Source organism: Lampris incognitus, chromosome 1 (genome assembly GCF_029633865.1).
Source record: "Lampris incognitus isolate fLamInc1 chromosome 1, fLamInc1.hap2, whole genome shotgun sequence".
Classification (NCBI taxonomy): domain Eukaryota; kingdom Metazoa; phylum Chordata; class Actinopteri; order Lampriformes; family Lampridae; genus Lampris; species Lampris incognitus.
In genome coordinates, this window is record NC_079211.1 from 182,797 (window position 1) to 201,949 (window position 19,153).

At 44.6% G+C, this 19,153-nt stretch overlaps 1 protein-coding gene across 2 annotated transcripts in view; it reads left to right on the forward strand.

Moving 5' to 3' along the window:
- Positions 1 to 489: 489 nt before the first annotated feature.
- rapgef2b (Rap guanine nucleotide exchange factor 2b) overlaps positions 490 to 19,153 on the forward strand; it is a 352,048-nt gene continuing 333,384 nt past the window's right edge. For both annotated transcript variants that reach the window (XM_056296986.1, XM_056297056.1), the window contains exon 1: positions 490 to 1,024. In XM_056296986.1, coding sequence (XP_056152961.1) covers positions 956 to 1,024 — 69 coding nt within the window. In that variant the 5' untranslated portion in view covers positions 490 to 955. The remainder of the gene's footprint in view (positions 1,025 to 19,153) is intronic.

The following is a 19,153-nucleotide window of genomic DNA, read 5'->3' on the forward strand; positions in this document are numbered from 1 at the left end:
CCCTAACCACACAACATACATACATAACCCTAACCCACAATATACATACATAACACTAACCCCAACCCACAACATACATACATAACCCTAACCACACAACATGCAGTTTGAATTAGCTACATGTCCAAAACCCCAGCAGCGTGTTTGGAATGTTTACGGCTCTTATATTAGAGGAAATCTGCCGAACCGTGGCTTTGGTTTCGGCACAGACCTCAGTGCCTCATGAAAACCTCCAAATTCTGTTGAATTTTCAACTCTTCCGTCCGTTCCCCGGTCGGCCGCACGGCGGCACTGCAGCACCACTGCGCCGCATCGTCCTCCGGCTCCATTCTTTGGGAAATGGACTCGCCCATGATGTCAGTCACCATGGTGGCACACAACGGACCGGAGCTGTCCGTACTTCTCAACCCGACCAAAGGCTTGTCTGAGGATCGTCGTCGCTGAGCGCGTCGTAGTCAGTCGGTCAGAATGGACGGCGGCCTGCTGTTCTCTGGATAAGCGGCTCGGTTCTTTGTATTCTACTTTTTCTCCGCTGCGTCCTGCGTGAGGCTTCTTTCCGTCGATGGCAGAATGCTGAAGTGACGAGGGATGGCTTGAATGAAGGGATCGTTTTACCACCATAACTCATCGGGACAAAAGTCGTTTCTTGTGGGCTCTGGGCTCTTCCGGTCACGGCTAAACAAGAGGAGCTTCCTGTTGGCGGATTTACCGGTGCGTGTCCTCCGGTAGCGGCTCGGGGACCGACACAAACCCGGAGGAGACTGCCTGGCTGGCTGGCCGGCTCCCGTCGCGGCCTGGCCTGGGGACTCGGGGCTGATCCACATTGTCCGAGTCTTTTAACCCGGCACAGAGGACGAGGAGAGACCGCTGGTTTTGCTGATTCTCGGTGCCTTGAATCTTTTCTAGACGTTTCAAGGCTCGTACATCGAATATCTCTGCGCTCGACTTCAAAGCAATGGCGTCTTATGTGGATAACAGCTTTCGGCAGGCGGTGATGATGAATCCGGCTGAAAGGACGCAACAGGTCAGACGAACCGTGATTTATTTACTTGATGATGTTGTTTAAACCCCGCAGACGTGTTTTCTGTCCGCTGCTCTGTACTTTATCGCTGTCCCGTGGTGACGTAACGATGTCGGTGGGACCGTGTTGCCGTCGGCCAGCCTGCGGCTCCGTGCTGCCGAGCTAATCGGCTACTTACGGCCATACTGGGAGCTGGGGGCCGTACCCATTATTACGGCCTTGCTGGGAGCCCTACCCATTATTACGGCCTTACTGGGAGCCGTACCCATTTCTACGGCCTTACTGGGAGCCGTACCCGTTTCTACGGCCATACTGGGAGCTGCATGCCCCCGTAGGGAGAAGCTCGGCTAAGTATCTGGTGGAAGAACTGTGCTGCGCAGCCCAGTTGCATGTTTTTTGGGATTGATTTAAAACGGGTCAAGATTGAAAACGACTCAACCGAGTCTTTCCAGAGCTTCTTGTTTATCTAAAAGCACAAATGAACAGTTGCAAGTCTGCGAGGGTCCAATACTATCGTTCTGTGGTGCCAGTATCGGCTGATCCAGGCCTCCAGTTTCCATTGGGAACTTTTGGAGAGTCCAATTGCATGGCTGGTTTTCGCCTGTATGTTTTCTATGGGGTAAACATCGTCCCATTTATTAGCAGTGGAAATTCAGAGGAAAAGGTAGCCTGCATATAACACCACTGTCTCAGATGGTTATTTATGCTGAAACACTGTAAAGATTGTTTTTAATGAGCACTGCTACACCAGAGAAAAATGTTGTGGAGGCAAAAGTTCCACAAACAATGGTGACATGGAGCAAACGATTCTGGTGTCACTGATAGCTTGTAATCCATACAGGACCTCCATTTTTCATTATGACTACAAGTGGTACCAGGGATCGATGCCATATTCATATAGTTATACATTGGGGAAAAACTTGGAATCAAAATTTGGGATGCATTGATGTAACCAAAATCACCCATTAACAGAGTAACATGTACATACATTTCTAGTGCATAGTGCCATGTCATGGACCATGTCACAAGCCAAAAGTTACATGGGTTGCATTGTTTACTTAAGCATTATCTGTATAATCCGTTTATTTAATTTTTATTTCTTGATATTCACCTTTCACATCGTTTGACTGTAAATCCATACAGATATAGCTTACTTGGATCATTTTAAGCAAGGTCTGTATGAATGCTAAAATGGTCAGGCATGTTATTTTCTTTTTGTGTATCTGAATTCAGTGGGAATGCAAAGTGGGTGGAGACCGGACAGTATCACTGAATGCAAATTGCTCAGTGAGTTGTGACCAAATGACTCTACATCTTTTCTATTCACCCCCCCCAAACAAAACAAAACAAACAAACAAAAAAAAGACAGACTGTATAGTGACGCTGATGAAAGCAAAGAGGCACTCTAAATGACTGTCCACATGATTTCCCAAACCAGTCTGCAGTGGTGTTGAAGCATGTGACCTTGCAGCCCTGTCGGTACTCTCTGCCTGGTCGTTGAATGGCAGCACCTCCCAAAACCCTGTTTTCAAACACTGGCCCATGGTTCTTCCTGGAGCAGGTTACTGAGTTTATCCTAATGACGTTGGCAGAGTCTCTGTTGGTATTAACAGTTCAAGGGATCCGTTTTTATTGCTTGAGACTGACTGCAGTGGGAGCTGGCTCCAGTACCTGTACCATCACATGGCAGGCTAAATAACTGACCGTTTGATAGCTGCTGTTGTCAGTACTCATAGGTTCTGGTCACAGCTGTCGGTGTAAATGTGGTGAGATGTGAGTATAAAAGAGTCGGTGTGATAAATTAACAGAGGGAGAGAGAACAGGGCCTCGTTTCTAGTAACGCAGCACAATGTTTCAGTTGCAGTATGGCTTTTGTACACATAGACACTTCTTCTGCATCATTTGGGTTCTAAGTACAAACATGCTGAAACTCAGATGGTGGGGAGAAGGGATGATGAAATGTGGTAGAATCTTCTTTGAATAAAATGGGATATTATGACACATTACATTTGATGGCCATGGCAAAGCATCACAATCCTTGCTCAATTAAACTGTGTCCTTTGATTTCCAGTTGACGGCATGTTATTTTTATAATTTTATTGAATTATTTTTGATTAATTGTAATACCAATCAAGTTCAACCTTTAATTCTATTCTACCAAGTTTGGGTGAGGGGCAGAGTTAAACGCACACTAATAAGTCCATTCAGCTATAAATACCTGGGGCCAAATGTATAAAGTTCAAGTTCAAGTTCAAGTACTTTATTTGTCACATGCACAGAAATACAAAGTAAAACATACAGTGAAATGAAGAGGGGTACTCTGTCTGTCGTTATGTGAAAAGACATAGACCTAGATAAACGACAAAAGATCAGTGCATTTTTTTCCTTTTTTTCTAGTCAAAATAAACAATAAAAAAAAACTAGCTGTCTCAAGTATGTTGAGAGTTCTTATGGCCTGTGGATATAAGCTTCTCTTTAGTCTTTCTGTTTTGGCCCTAAGACTACAGAGGCATCTATAAACCGTGTGTACACACATAACCTGTACCTACTCACCTTTCCACGCAGGTTTCCAACACTAACCTGTACCTACTCACATTTCCACGCAGGTTTCCAACACTAACCTATACCTACACACCTTTCCATGCATGTTTCCAACACTAACCTATACCTACTCACCTTTACACGCAGGTTTCCAACACTAACCTGTACCTACTCACCTTTCCACGCAGGCTTCCAACACTAACCTGTACCTACTCACCTTTCCATGCATGTTTCCAACACTAACCTGTACCTACTCACCTTTCCACGCAGGTTTCCAACACTAACCTGTACCTACTCACCTTTCCACACAGGTTTCCAACACTAACCTATACCTACTCACCTTTACACGCAGGTTTCCAACACCTAACCTGTACCTACACACCTTTCCATGCAGGTTTCCCAGCATGTAACCTGTACCTACACACCTTTCCACGCAGGTTTCCCAGCATGTAACCTGTACCTACACCACTTTCCACGCAGGTTTCCCAAAAGTGAACCTGTACCTACACACCTTTCCACGCAGGTTTCTGAATGTATAAAAATCTACGAGGGATGAGAATGTGTGTACCGGTATACATCTTTCACACCATGCGTACCATATACACAGTGTTTTGAGTCTGATTAGTGTGATGTTGCGAGTTGGCAAAAAGGACAGTAAAAGCGTGAATTTTGGTGACATTTTATTTAGAGATTTTATCTTTCACTACATTGTGTTAGGATGTAATCTATTGTTTAAAAAAAACCTTCTCTATGATTACATAGTGATGCGTGACTGGTTTGTTGTATCTTTAGTGAATATGTTTCTCACTAAGTATTATAACAATTATAATGATAATTATCTTTATATAAATGTAACAATCATGGAAGAATAGACTTGGTAGCCCTTGCCTAATGAGTCAGGCCCTTTAGTCGACTGGTTAACATAGTCACCCGTGGTGCGGGAGACACAGATTTGTGTCCCAGCTACGGTGGTACCCGGGCTGCCCCCCAAATTTGCTACATAAATAAACAAATAAATAGTGCATGATCTTTATATAAATAAGGATTATTCCTGTACTGAAGGCTCTGGACATTATCGGGCTGTCTTGGCTGACACACCTCTTCAGTGTCGTGTGGAGGTCAGGGACAGTACCTGTGGAGTGGCAGACTGGGGTGGTGGTTCCCATATTTAAAAAGGGGGACCGGAGGGTGTGCTCCAATTATTGGGGCATCACATTGCTCAACCTCCAGGGGAAAGCCTACTCTAGGGTGCTGGAAAGGAGGCTCTGATCGATTGTTGAACCTCAGGTCCAGGAGGAACAATGCAGATTCTGTCCTGGCTGTGGAACATCGGACCAACTCTTTACCCTTGCGGAAATGCTGAGGGAAGCATGAGAGTTTGACCAGCCTGTCTACATGTGTTTTGTGGACTTGGAGAAGGCTTATGACCGTGTACCCCAGGGCACTCTGTGGGGGGTACTGCGGGAGTATGGGGTACCAGGGCAGTTGCTACAAGCCATCCAATCCTCCAAAGTGAGAGCTGTGTCCACATTCTCAGCACAAATTCAAACACGTTTTCGGTGGGTGTTGGACTCAGCCAAGATTGTCCCTTGTCCGATTCTGTTTGTGATATTCATGGACAGGATCTCAAGGTGCAGCCAAGATGAGGAGTGTGTCTGTTTTGGGAACCTCAGAATTGCATCTCTGTTCTTCACAGATGATGTGGTTTTGTTGGCTTCACCAGAACGCAACCTCCAGCGTACACTGGGATGGTTTGCAGTTGAGTATGAAATGGCAGGGATGAGAATCAGCACCTCCAAGTCTGAGGCCATGGTTCTCTACCAGAAAATGGTGGATTGCTCCCTCCGGGTTGGGGACGAGTTGTTGCCTCAAGTGAAAGAGTTCAAGTATTTTGGGGTCTTGTTCACGAGTGAGGGTAGGATGGAGTGGGAGATTGACAGGTGGATTGGTGCAGCATCAGCAGTAATGCGAATGTTGTACCAGACCGTTGTGGTAATGAGGGAGCTGAACTGGAAGGCAAACCTCTCAATTTACCAGTCAGTCTTCGTTCCAACCCTCACCTATGGTCATGAGATTTGGGTAGTGACCGAAAGGGTGAGATCGCAGATACAAGCAGCTGAAATGAGTTTCCTCTGTAGGGTGTCTGTGCTCAGCCTTAGAGATAGGGTGAGGAGCTCGGACATCTGGAGGGAGCTCGGAGTAGAGCCACTGCTCCTTCGCGTTGAAAGGAGCCAGTTGTGATGGTTCGGGTATCTGATTGGGATGCCTCCTGGGCGCCTTCCTTTGGAGGTTTTCCAGGCACGGCCAACTGGGAGGAGGAGACCCCAGGGTAGACCCAGAACTCGCTGGAGGGACTACATGTCTGATTTGGCCTGGGAACGCCTTGGGATCCCCCAAGAGGAGCTTGAGGGCGTTGCTGGGGAGAGGGACGTCTGGAGTGCCCTACGTAGCTTTCTGCCATCGTGACCCGACCTCGGAAAAGTGGCTGAAAATGATTGAATGAATGAATATTTTGTATTATTGGGGAGTAGGAATAACCTACACCTTCAGGTGTGATTTTTATTTTAATCTCCCTCAGAGTCTGGCGCTCAGAACTAAGGGCGTTCACTGCTTCGGTTACTTGCTGCCATTAAACTTGTTTCATTTTGCAGGTAATGCCAGAGCATAGGCTTCCAAATAATGTGTTTCTTCTGTCAGTTTGGTCAACCATTATTTCAAGTTCACAATCTGTAAAATTATGCTTCTTCTTCAACTGCTTCTTCAATGCTTCCGCCATTTCTCCTCAAAACTAAACTAAATGCTGGCCCTTTATTAGCAAGCCATGCAATTTGTTTTTGTGTTGGAAGCCATTTATAGTAAATTGTGTGCATGGTCGGAAGGCTCGTGCATGTGTACAAAATGTCAGGATGATTGAGATGTATGAAGAAAAACACTTGGGAAAAGACATACGCAGGGTTTTATAAATCTGATGAAAAGACTGTGTATGCAAGTTTCCTTTTATTGTGTGTACACAGATTTCTACACCTGAATATACACAGTTTTATACATTTGGCCTCTGGTTGGCAGTGGCTTTAACCCTTTCTGGAGTGACCACTCAGTGGTTTCAGCTCTTCCCCTGAAGAACCTTAGAAAGGACCCCATGGCGCTTAATGGACTCACTGGACGCATTGCAGAGATTGTCCTTCAGTTAGAGAATAGTTTCTCCAACCGCTGACCTGTTGCCCATTTCTGTAGTGGGTCTGTGAAACTGCAGCCAGATGGTTTCTGAGGATGGTTTCTGCTTAATTAACCAACTGGCGAGAGCCAAAGGCCAAAACCACAGTCCTGCACAGCTGTGACCTCTGGGTCACAGGTACACAACTGGAAAGATTGGCAACCTACTTCACATTGATCCCATGTACCCCAGACCTGAGTAGGAGATTAACCTGGGTTTACTATACTAGTAGCGGGACACCAGGGGAAGAAAAGGAATAAAACAATCTATGTCAGCCATTCATCAATTATTTACAGTTATTGGTGGTGGAATGAGCCCTTCATTCCTCTTTCACCAGCATTACAGAGTAACAGAGAGGGTTGTGCCAGACCCAGAGTGTCCTGACAAACAAGATGTGTTCCTGTGGCCCCAGAATAAAAATTAATGACAAGTATGAAAGTAAACATCATGGGATGTCCCCTGAAACCCAATTCTTAACAGGAACCGATTCTAAATTTGTGAAATCTGGAGTGTTTATGAAGACCTGCATTATCAGTTCTGCTATTGGCACTGGAGAAAGTAAAAAGTGAGATGTCCTTAACAGCATATGATTTTCAGAGTTTATGGAAATGTCACAAGCATAATGTTAACCACCGTCTCTCTTTCATCTTGCTGTCTTCTTCCCTTCTCTCTCTCTCTCTCTCTCTGAGCGAGACGTGAGGCTGTGTTCTTACACAAATCGAGAGGCATTTGTTTCATCATGGCAGAGCAATCCAAACACTCTGAAGTGTGGTTACACTACCTGGGCTGACGACGACAATGTTTGTTGCCACAAGTGCATAAACCACTGCAAGGGAGACCAATTTATCCAGACGTCTGTTGACCATGCAGAACATAAATCTATAAAATGTGACTTTTTAGATGCTATGCTCACAGTCTCCCTCGCGGCCCATCTTCCTTGTCCACCTCCTTGTCTCTCTCTCTCTCTCTCTCTCTCTCTCTCTCTCTCTCTCCCTCTCTCTCTCTCTCTGCCTCTGCACTGCATGCTGGGAGTTACGTGCCATAAACAGTTTACGCGCGCACATGAGCTGCTGACAGATTGGGTAGTGACGGTGGTGAGTGAGTGTTTGGTGCAGAGTTTGGACTGTACTTTTCAAATCCTTTATACAGTTAAATAGCACCAATTTATTTTTTTATATGAAATAATTACCTGGCTACAGTCATTACTGCGATGATCACTGCAAAGTCTGGGCGTGACACCCCTTATAAATGCACTTCAGTTACCACCAACTCTGTTCGCTCTGACTGCGTGTGGCTATTTATGCTGGTATTTGTGAAGTGGACTTTTTTTGCAATGAGGCGTGTAATTAGTATCCACGAGCAACAATATATTACGTTCTTCGTGCACCAACTGCTGTGCCGATTCACGGGCAGTGACGTCATTGGTTGGCCGACCAATCATGTAACTTCAGTGACGTTCGTTGGTTGCTGCTTGCTGGAACCATCATTGGTCACTTGATCCAGTGGCCCAATCATGTTAAATGGATCATTCAGTCAGTCAGTCACAAACTATGATCATTCAGTCAGTCAGTCGGTCTCTCACTATGATCACTCAGTCAGTCAGTCACTAACTATGATCACTCAGTCAGTCAGTTACTAACTATGATCATTCAGTCAGTCAGTCACGAACTATGATCATTCAGTCAGTCAGTCGGTCTCTAACTATGATCACTCAGTCAGTCACTAACTATGATCATTCAGTCAGTCAGTCACTAACTATGATCATTCAGTCAGTCAGTCAATCAGTCAGTCACTCTGATCAGTCATTCAGTCAGTCAGTCTCTCACTCAGTCAGTCACTAACTATGATCATTCAGTCAGTCAGTCAGTCACTAACTATGATCATTCAGTCAGTCAGTCACTAACTATGATCATTCAGTCAGTCAGTCAGTCAGTCAGTCAGTCAGTCAATCACTAACTATGATCAGTCAGTCAGTCAGTCAGTCACTAACTATGGTCAGTCAGTCAGTCAGTCAGTCACTAACTATGATCAGTCAGTCAGTCAGTCAGTCAATCAGTCAGTCACTAACTATGATCATTCAGTCAGTCAGTCAATCACTAACTATGATCATTCAGTCAGTCAGTCAGTCAGTCAGTCAGTCAGTCAGTCAGTCAGTCAGTCACTAACTATGATCATTCAGTCAGTCAGTCAGTCACTAACTATGATCATTCAGTCAGTCAGTCAGTCACTAACTATGATCATTCAGTCAGTCAGTCAATCAGTCAGTCACTAACTATGATCATTCAGTCAGTCAGTCAGTCACTAACTATGATCATTCAGTCAGTCAGTCAATCAATCAGTCAGTCACTAACTATGATCATTCAGTCAGTCAGTCAATCAGTCAGTAACTGGCTGGCTGGTCCAGCCAAAAAGATGTGTCCTATGTGTGATGCAATAAGAATATTTGTTTCTTCACAAAGTGTATGGTCAAGTGATTCCAGTATGTGTAAGTGATTCCAGTATGTGTTGGTGCCATTTCAAGAGTTTTCAGCATATTTTGATGGTTATTGGAATAATATCATCAACCGCAATTAATCTGGCTAAGATAGTTGTGACATGAAATTTTCATATTGTCCCACCCCTAACCTGATCATTCTTGCTGCCTTGCAACGTTGCTTGCTGACAGCATACCACTTTTTATGACTCAGGATGAGAAAACAGTGAAACCTTTACACACCAGTTAACTGTAGACAGTCAGTTTTCCTCAACAGTTGTAGCCTCCCTGATGATCATACCTCCGTCTGTAAGCTGCAGACCTCAGTACATCTGTGAAGGAAGCCAGCTCTACTGATTGTGTAAGGTGTTGACTGCAGGGTTTCCCTGTCCCTCAGCATCCTGCTCACAACCAGCAGGAAGAGGAAGAGCGTCAGGATGCTGTTTGAACTTTTACAGGAAGTAGGCCTTGACTCCAGAGACCCCCCCCCCCACACACACACACTCCCAAACGCCCAGTTGTGTTGTTTATTTCCGAAGCTGCTGCCCTTTGTGACCTCAATCCTATTTTTGTCATCAAGTTGGTGGAATGCTAGCATTTATTTACTAACTGTGTGGCTAAACCACACTCAACAAGTAGTAAGGACTTCAGTAGAAAGTTCCCACAGAAAGTTGGAACTTTTAGGGGACTTTTCCCAAACAGTTTTGGGTTAATTTTTCTTGTCTTCATTCCAAAATATTCCTATCCATTCTGTAAAATAAAGCAGGCACCGCCCGTCTCGGCCTCCAAGTGCTCCGCTAACCTCATAGATGTTAAAGTGATGTCACGTGTCGAGGCTGAATGCTATCTGACAATTTCACTGAGTGGTTACGGTAACATATTATTCATACCAGCTTAAACACGGAGGAAGCATCCAAACACACCAATGGATGTGTGTTACGCAGCAGCTCAGGCGTTTGAGTCAGGCATGTGGCTCTTTGTCATTTTTGTTCTTCTTCACCAAACGGAGGCTGTAATAAAGCTTGGTATTGATCGGTGGTGAAGAGCCCCATTAAAAAGATTGATGGTTGTATTAAATGATGTTGAATCATTGGTGCTGTATCTCTTCAGGGAGTAGTGATGAACCTGGCTTTGCCTTAAATCTCATTTAATGTCTCACCTGCAGCAGGAAAATGGCTCTTATAGGTGTCACGATAGCAGTGGGGTATGTTAAGAATAGAGTTGGGTCAGTTTACTTTTTTTTTTTTTACTACTTTTATTAATCTCCCTTGGGGTAATTCTTTCTCTGCATTTAATCCATCCTAACTGTAGCTAGGAGCAGTGGGCAGCCGCCGTGCAGCACCTGGGGACCTACTCCAGTTCGTCTTGCCATGCCTTTGTCAGGGGCACAGACAGGAATATTAACCCTAACATGCATGTCTTTTTGATGGTGGGGGAAACCGGAGCACCTGGAGACAACCCACTGCAGACACGGAGAGAACATGCAAACTCCACACAGAGGACAACCTGGGAGGACCCCCGAATTTGGACATCCCCGGGGTTCGAACCCAGGACCTTCTTACTGTGAAGCGACAGCGCTAACCACTGGGCCACACCGGTTTACCAGTCCGGTTCGGTTTACGAACTTAAACCGATTTGATTTTACGCAAACTGACTGAACTGGTATATGCAGGATGAGACGCTCTGGCAAATTAAAACGTTGCTTACTACATCAGCAATCTGTGCCGATGGCGTCACGGTGCTAAATCGAAATTATGCTTCATTAGTAATAACAATAAGTGATATGACAACGTGATTGACATATTTTTATTTATAAACAGACTAACGGAGCCACTAGTGTCTGACAGGCTGTGCGCAGTTTGTCGAGCCGAGCCGGTACCATGCAGTGGAAAAGAACCATTAGTGCAGAGCTGAGGCTGGGACAAGGAGATCAGATGACAGTAGAGGTGGGTGGGGGGAAGATGTGCACGGTGTGTTTGTGGGGGGAAGATGTGCACGGTGTGTTTGTTTACTTAGTTTGGGGGTGGCAAGAGAGACGAGACATGGCAGAGTTGGTGTCAGCGAAAATGAAAACTGTGCCAGCGGTGGCTACTGGGTCAAGTGCGATACCTAGTGTTAAAATTCCGTATGCTGGTTTGGTCTGATGTTTGGCTTAATATCAAACCAGTTGAATAATTTTAAATCGGCCTGTGACGTTTTCGTGTGTAGTACAAATAGACAACTTATTAAACAAATGCAGAACTTTACTGGAGAAGCTCAGGTTCAATGCATACAGCCGTACTGTGAACTAGTCTGACTAGCTGATCTCGCGGGTTCTGCCTCACGTTATGTATGACTGCACATGACAGCAGTATGTTACTGTCGTAAATATTAATCACTGTAATGTTGTACATATCCATAAACATTACACCACTCCTTTTTTTTTTTAATAAAAATGATTAACACCATTGTCTTCACAAACAGGTTATAAGGTCTGAGACATAACTGCTTCACTTACTGTCTGCAACAGCAATATTACTTCTCAATCACAACTCAACATACAATCCATCCATCCATTAGCTGAACCGCTCATCCTGTTTCCAGGGTCGCGGGGATGCTGGAGCCTATTCCAGCAGTCATTGTGCGGCAGGAGGGGAGACACCCTGGACAGGCCGCCAGGGCATCACAGGGATGAGACACACACACACACACACACACACACACACACACAAACATTCATACCTAGGGACAGTTTAGTACGGCCAATTCACCTGACTTACATGTCTTTGGACTGTGGGAGAAAATCGGAGCCCCTGGAAGAAACCCACGCAAACACGGGGAGAACATGCAAACTCTACACAGAGGACGACCCGGGATGATCCACCAAGGTTGGACTACCCAGGGCTCGAACCCAGGAGCTTCTTGCTGTGAGGCGACTGCACTAACCACTGCACCACCGTGCTGCCTCAACATACAATTTAAATTCAAATGCTACATTGTCTTAGTTCAAGTTCAAATAAACTCATTGGAGTGCTTAGTGCAAACAGTATCAAAGATATAACACACATTCACAATCATTAAAGTATATTCATAGTGTACCCAGTGTAAATGGTTTTAAAGACAGAAGTCATTTAGAGTCCTTCGGATGAATCCATTAATGCACTGAATGTAAACAGTCTGAAACACACAACAGTTTTCATCTATATTGTTAAACTCGTTCATCTGGCCATCTCGTATGACGGGCGCTGGCGATTGCTTCTGAAAGGATACCTCGGTGTTGCAACTGTAACAGTGTCACTATCATCCTCTTCAGGATCTGTTTGAGTGTCCTGTATCTCAGCATTGCTCTTTTTAAAGAAAAGAGTTTCTGGTTATAGAATGTCCATCTTTGGATTCTGTGACCATCGAGTCTTTGACCTTTGACACTGTAAGGCTCACTGTTGTATGGCGGGGTGAGCTTGTTGTGCTTGTTGTGCTTGTTGTGCTTGGGTTGTTGGTGAAGCACAGTATCACCAGGAGTGAGTACGCTTGACTTGGCATGATGGCGTGTGTCTGAGTCAGACTTCATCTTTGCTTTAGCAGTCTCGTCTCGTTCTCTGATTTTGTGGTCAATGTCACTTTCAGTGGTTGTGGTGATCATCAGGATCTTGATGTGGATTTTGTGTTGGAAAGGAGGGCCACTGTCTGTTTTTAGGTTTCTTGGAATTCCAAACATGGAGAACACTTTATGGCTGGGATTGCTGTGTTTGCTGAAGTGGATCTCACAATTTCAACTACTGGGTAGCATGTGTATTCGTCTATGATAGCTAACAGGTATTCCCCCTGTAGGGAGTGGGCAATAGAAATCTGCGCTGACATTATTCCAGGGGGCTACTGGTAGTTTGGACATCTTCAAAGGTTCCAAATGTGCTCTGGATGTATTTGCCTGGCATGCTAGACAGTTCTTAACAGTGAATTCTGCTTTCAGGTCAATGTTAGGAAATCATGCCTTTGATCTGAGGAGTGTCTTTGTCTTTACAATGCCCTGGTGTCCTTCATGGGCTAGCTGTAGCACCCTGTGTTCAAGAGATGCAGAGATGACAATCTTGGTGCCTTGCAGGATGATATCATCAGTGTGTGACACAGTGAGCTCACTACTGATTTGTTTGTACTTCTTGAGTGTTTCAGCATGCTGTGTGTCGCTTGCAACTTTGTACCATGTATTGTCTCTGATGATGGTACTGACTTTCTGCAGGACTGGGTCTTTAAGGGTTTCATCTTTTATCTCTGTGAGAGTCATTGCTTTGGGTGTGGCATGTTGTGCCACGAAGTTCACATACTCCTCCGCCACCTTCTCTGCTCTTGTGTTTCCACTTGTCTGCACTGGAACAGGGTGACGGGATATCTAGTCCGCAGGGTTCTCTGCTCTTTTTCTGTATTCTACCCTGAAGTTGTAGGGCTGTAATCTCAGTCTCCATCTTTCGATCCTGGCAGGTGGTTTTGATTGGGGGTTGTTCCAGATCACCTCGAGTGCCTTGTGGTCTGTGACAAGGGTGAAAGGGTTGCCATACAGGTACAGGCGGAAGTGTTCACAACTCCAAACAAAGGCCAGTGCTTCTCTCTCTGTTTGCGAGTAGCGTCTTTCTACATCACTGAGGGCACGGCTGGTGTAGGCTATGGTGCGTCTCTCCCCTTCTTCCTTTTGGGAGAGAATGGCACCCAGGCTGACAGCGCTGGCATCCACGACAAGTTCTGTGTCTTTGCTAGGGTCAAAATATGACATTACCGTGTTGCTGATCAGGGTTTCTTTGATGGTCTGTAGTGATTTGTCTTGCTCTGGGCCGCTGTGTGTCTTTCCTGGTCAGCTTGCGTAGTGGTGCTGAAATTGAAGCAAAGTCTTTGATTAAGCGTGAGCAATAGTTGGCCACACCTAGTAGGCTCCTCACTTCAGTCGGGTCTCGTGGCTTGCTGGCTTGCTGAATGGCGGCAACCTTTTTGGAGTCAGCTGAGATTCCGCCGGTTGAGAAGATGAACTCGGAAAAACTCGAGCTTGGACTTATTTTTCCTGTTGAGTGTGAGCCCTCTCTCTTTCACTCTCTGGAACACCGCTCTGAGGCTGTCGTCATGGTCAGTCTGCATTTTCCCATAGACAATGATGTCATCACTCAGGTTCTTCACCCCTTTGGTCCCTTGTAGTGTTTGGCAAATTGCATTTTGAAACACCTCCGCTGCTGAAGATATCCCAAAGTTCAGACGCTTGTAGCGTCTCAAGCCTAGGTGTATTGTGAATGTCATGATGTACCTGCTGTCCAGGTGGAGTTCAAGCTGGGGATATCTAGCTGTCAGGTCAAGCTTGGAGAAGACTGTCACTCCATTCAGCTCATGGATCACATTGTCCATGGTGGGGGTGATGTGACGTTCGCGCTGGATGGTGGTGTTGGCTTGTCTCATGTCGACACATACTCTAACCTTGTTTGGATCTTTTGGCTTGGGTGGTGTGATGATCGGTGAGACCCATGGCGTGGGGCCTGTGACTGTTTCAATCATGTCATCATCTTCTAGCCTTTTCAATTCCTTTTCGACTTTCTGTCGGATGTGAAACGGCACTCGCCTGTGTGGCTGACAGGTCGGCTGAATGTTGGTGTTGATGTGCAGCTTAACTTGAAGGTCTTTTGCCAATGCCTTGAAACAGCTCTGGGTAGCTGTCTACCAACTCATCTGATACTGTTCGGCTGCTTGGGGAGGTCACAGTGTTCACGATTTTGATGAGGCCTAGCTCCTCAGCTGTTTTGTAGCCTAGCAGAGAGCAACTGTCACCAGTCATCACATAGAATTTGGCGTTAGTCTTTTTATCTCCTGCTTCTGTGTTACATGTGAATGCACTGGCTATGGGCAGTGGTTTAGTGCAGCCATAAGGGAATATCCTGATGTCAGTTGGGGTGAGTTGTGGGCGTGGTCTCAGTGTACTGAGCATCTTTTCACTGAAAATGTTCACTGCAGCCCCTGAGTCTATCAGTGCTGAAATCCTAACATCATTCAGTCCAATGTATGTCTGTGGCTGCATAGCATTGTTGCTGCCACTGGCTGCAAACACATGCCTCATCACTGCTAGATGAATCTTGTGTGTTAACACTATGTGTTGTTGTGCTGTTAATGTTATACACTGTCTTGTGCGTTTTGAATTGCTCACTGTCTCTGGGCTTCATTTCAAAGTCTTTTCCAGGTTGCTTTTGCTTTGACCTGCACTGCTTTGTGAAGTGATTCAGCTTGCCACATGCTTTACAGTCTTTCCCTTTTGCTGGGCATTCTCCATCGTGAGGGTATTTTCCACCGCAATTCCGGCACTGGTTGTTGGGTGTATCGGCTGGTAGCTGGTCGCTCCTTCTGATGCACTGCGTTCACTGACGCAGCTACACTCTGTTCCATGCCTGCTACTTGCTGCTCGGACAATTCCAGCATTCTCCTGTGCTCTAGGAGTTCATCCGGGCTGCTATCAGGCTCCCTGAGTACTAGTCTGTGTAGCCTCATTGAAGAGCAGCTTTGAATCAGTTGCGCTTTAATCTCCTTGTCGACCGTTACACTCACAATTCTTCGCTAGCAGATGTAGTCTTGTACAGTATGTGTCTAAATGTTCACCTGGCTGTTGCACTGCCTTTCTAAACATGTACACTTGGTATTGCACATTCTTTTTAGGCGTGAAGTACTTTCCTATTTTCTGCTTTACCTCAGCAAACTTGTCTGCCTCAGCTGCTAGCATGTCATAAATGTAATGCACGCACTCTCCTGCTACATGTAGCAGCAATGCTTTTTGCTCTGCATCGCCTGTAATGTTCATGGCAGGAGTATAATTTTCAAACCTCTGCACCCATTTGTTCCAGCGTGGTCCTACTGAGCTTGGATCTGTTTCTGTGTTGAAAGCTGGCAAAGTGACGGTGTTTGCGAGTGACATTTTGAATTCAGTCTTTTGCTAGCCACTCATTCAGTCTCGTGTGTTAGCCACTAAACCACTCGTGGACGTCCGTTGGTTAGCTTAGCACTTCGTTTTTGTTTGGCTTAGTTTTCCTCTCTTTTTCTTTACTTGCATGCTGAGTGTGTCATTCGTCGTCGTTTTGTTGTCCTTTTGTCATCCTTTTGTCCTTGTCGCCAATGTGATGTTCTCATGTGTAACACAGATAGGCAGACAACTTATTAAACAAACGCAGAACTTTACTGGAGAAGCGCAGGTTCAGTGCATACAACCATGCTATGAACTACTGTCTGTCTAACTGATTTCGCGGGTTCTGCCTCGCGTAAGGTTGATGCTAGATCCAACGGGGTGTAGGCACAGAAGTAGCCGTGATTGGCTGTTGCATCGGCCAATAGACAGCACGGAACCTCAAAGCGCACTGACTTGAAACAAACGATGTGCACTGAAATGTCAACTCAGAGTCCTTTGACTACATATGACGTCACGGATTAAGTTGCTAGCTAGCGTTGTTTAATGCTAGCTTTATAGTTATTTAGCTGTGTGTTTTTTACAATCCACGTTGACATAGAGTTGGTTAGTAAAGATGGGAGGGCCGAAGGCCTGAGCTGCATCTAAGGAGCAGGGGGATCCTGGACGAGTGAACGTGTGCGAGGGCCAAAGGCCTGAGCTGTGTCTAACATCAGTCTACTGTTTCCTGCTGTTCCTAAACTTAACTAGCTAACTAACATTAAGTTAATTCGCCCCAACTATTGCTCCATCTGTCGGTCTGGCAGTCAGTGTGCTTCGAGATTCTGCGCTGTCTATTGGCTGACGCAACAACCAGTCACGTCTACTTCCGTGCCTACACCCCTTTGGATCTAGCATCAACCCTCATGTAATGTATGACTGCACATGACGACAATACGTCACTGTCGTAAACATTAATCACTGTAATGTTGAACATAACCGTAAACATTACACAGCCCAACCCTAGTTAAGAATGGGAAATTATGATGAAGAACTGCTGTTGCCTCAAGCTTGGAAAAGCTGGTTTGTGTCAGAAGAGACACTGGTGTTGGACTCTGCTGATGTTGGACCCTGTCTCAACTCTGAAAACACCCTTGTAGAAGTTAAATAAGTCACACTCTTCCCTCCCTTAACAATTAATGTTGTGTTTTTCTTTAAAAAGCCACGTAACCACAAACTGCTCCAGTAGAGCTTCTCGGAGGCCATCAGAGGACTTTGAGTCCCAAGTTTTTTCAAAGTTTTGGTGACTCTCAGGTTAGAATATCCCTTCCAACTCAGCTTTTGAAACTGCCATTATTCAACTGCTGCTTAAAAAAACCTAATATTGATCCACAAATTCGAACAATTATAGATAATTTTCCAAACTTCCTTTTTGTCGAAATTATTTGAGAGGGCTGTCACTATTCAACTTATTGCCTACTTGTCCAACAACCATCTTTTTCAGAAATTTCTATTAATTTCTTATATGTTCATGTATTTTTTAACCATATAACCAATTTTCAAATATGAGGTACCATTTTATTCCTTGGATCAAGCCAAGTTCAATGCACCATGTGACGGCAATTTCTGCCATATTGGATTTTCCGCCATGTTGGATTTTATGTGAAAGTTTAAACATTTTTCACAGGCCGCACATTTTGCCCAATATTAGCTAAATTTGCTAAAGGTGATGTTCAGACTAAGTCTCACAAAAGTTGTCATGTGGATTTTTGATTTTCTATTTGGCCGTTACAGCTCGAAATCAGCTGCAAAGCTGGCAAACAGGGTGTGACATCATAGCTCAGCTGTGTTTGGTGTATTGACACTAAACGTGGTATATGGACTCAGGACCTATTTCTGAGGTTGTGTAAAAGATGCGTCATTTCACCACTTGGGGGCGCTTTAATAAGCAAAAATGCTTTTTTCCTATTAACTTCTGATGTGTTTGCCTTAAAAATGTATTCTTGTGTCAAATCGAGTAGCTCGATCCCACTCAGGTTGCAATACTCTGTGGAAGGATTTGATTCCAATGGGAATTTAGAATGTGGAGGACAAATTTACGCCTTTTCCACAAGGATTTCTAACTCGCTGCTGCTCACATAATTTTGCATGCATGTACACAAAAAATACATCAAAACATAGGAAAACTTGTGGAGCCACTCACAGACAAAAATATCAGACCTAAAGTTTATCGTTTTTGAGCGTTTGTTTGGAGGGTGTGCGTCCCATAGACAAACATTACATGAGCATCTATGGTGCTGTCTAAATGCCATACTCCATCTTACTGTTTTATAATCATGTAGCATCTATGGTGCTGTCTAAATGCCATACTCCATCTTACTGTTTTATAATCATGTAGTGTCTTCACTTCTCACTATTCAGACTCATTACATGAGCATCTATGGTGCTGTCTAAATGCCATACTCCATCTTACTGTTTTATAATCATGTAGCGTCTTCACTTCTCACTATTCAGACTCATTACATGAGCATCTATGGTGCTGTCTAAATCCCATACTACATCTTACTCTTTTATAATCATGTAGCGTCGTCAATTCTCACTATCGAGACTCATTACATGAGCATCTATGGTGCTGTCTAAATGCCATACTCCATCTTACTGTTTTATAATCATGTAGCGTCTTCACTTCTCACTATTCAGACTCATTACATGAGCATCTATGGTGCTGTCTAAATGCCATATTCCATCTTACTGTTTTATAATCATGTAGCATCTTCACTTCTTACTATTAAGACTCATTACATGAGCATCTATGGTGCTGTCTAAATGCCATACTCCATCTTACTGTTTTATAATCATGTAACGTCTTCACTTCTCACTATTGAGACTCATTACATGAGCATCTAAAATGCCATACTAGATATTACTCTTTTATAATCATGTAGCGTCTTCACTTCTCACTATTGAGACTCATTACATGAGCATCTATGGTGCTGTCTAAATGCCATACTCCATCTTACTGTTTTATAATCA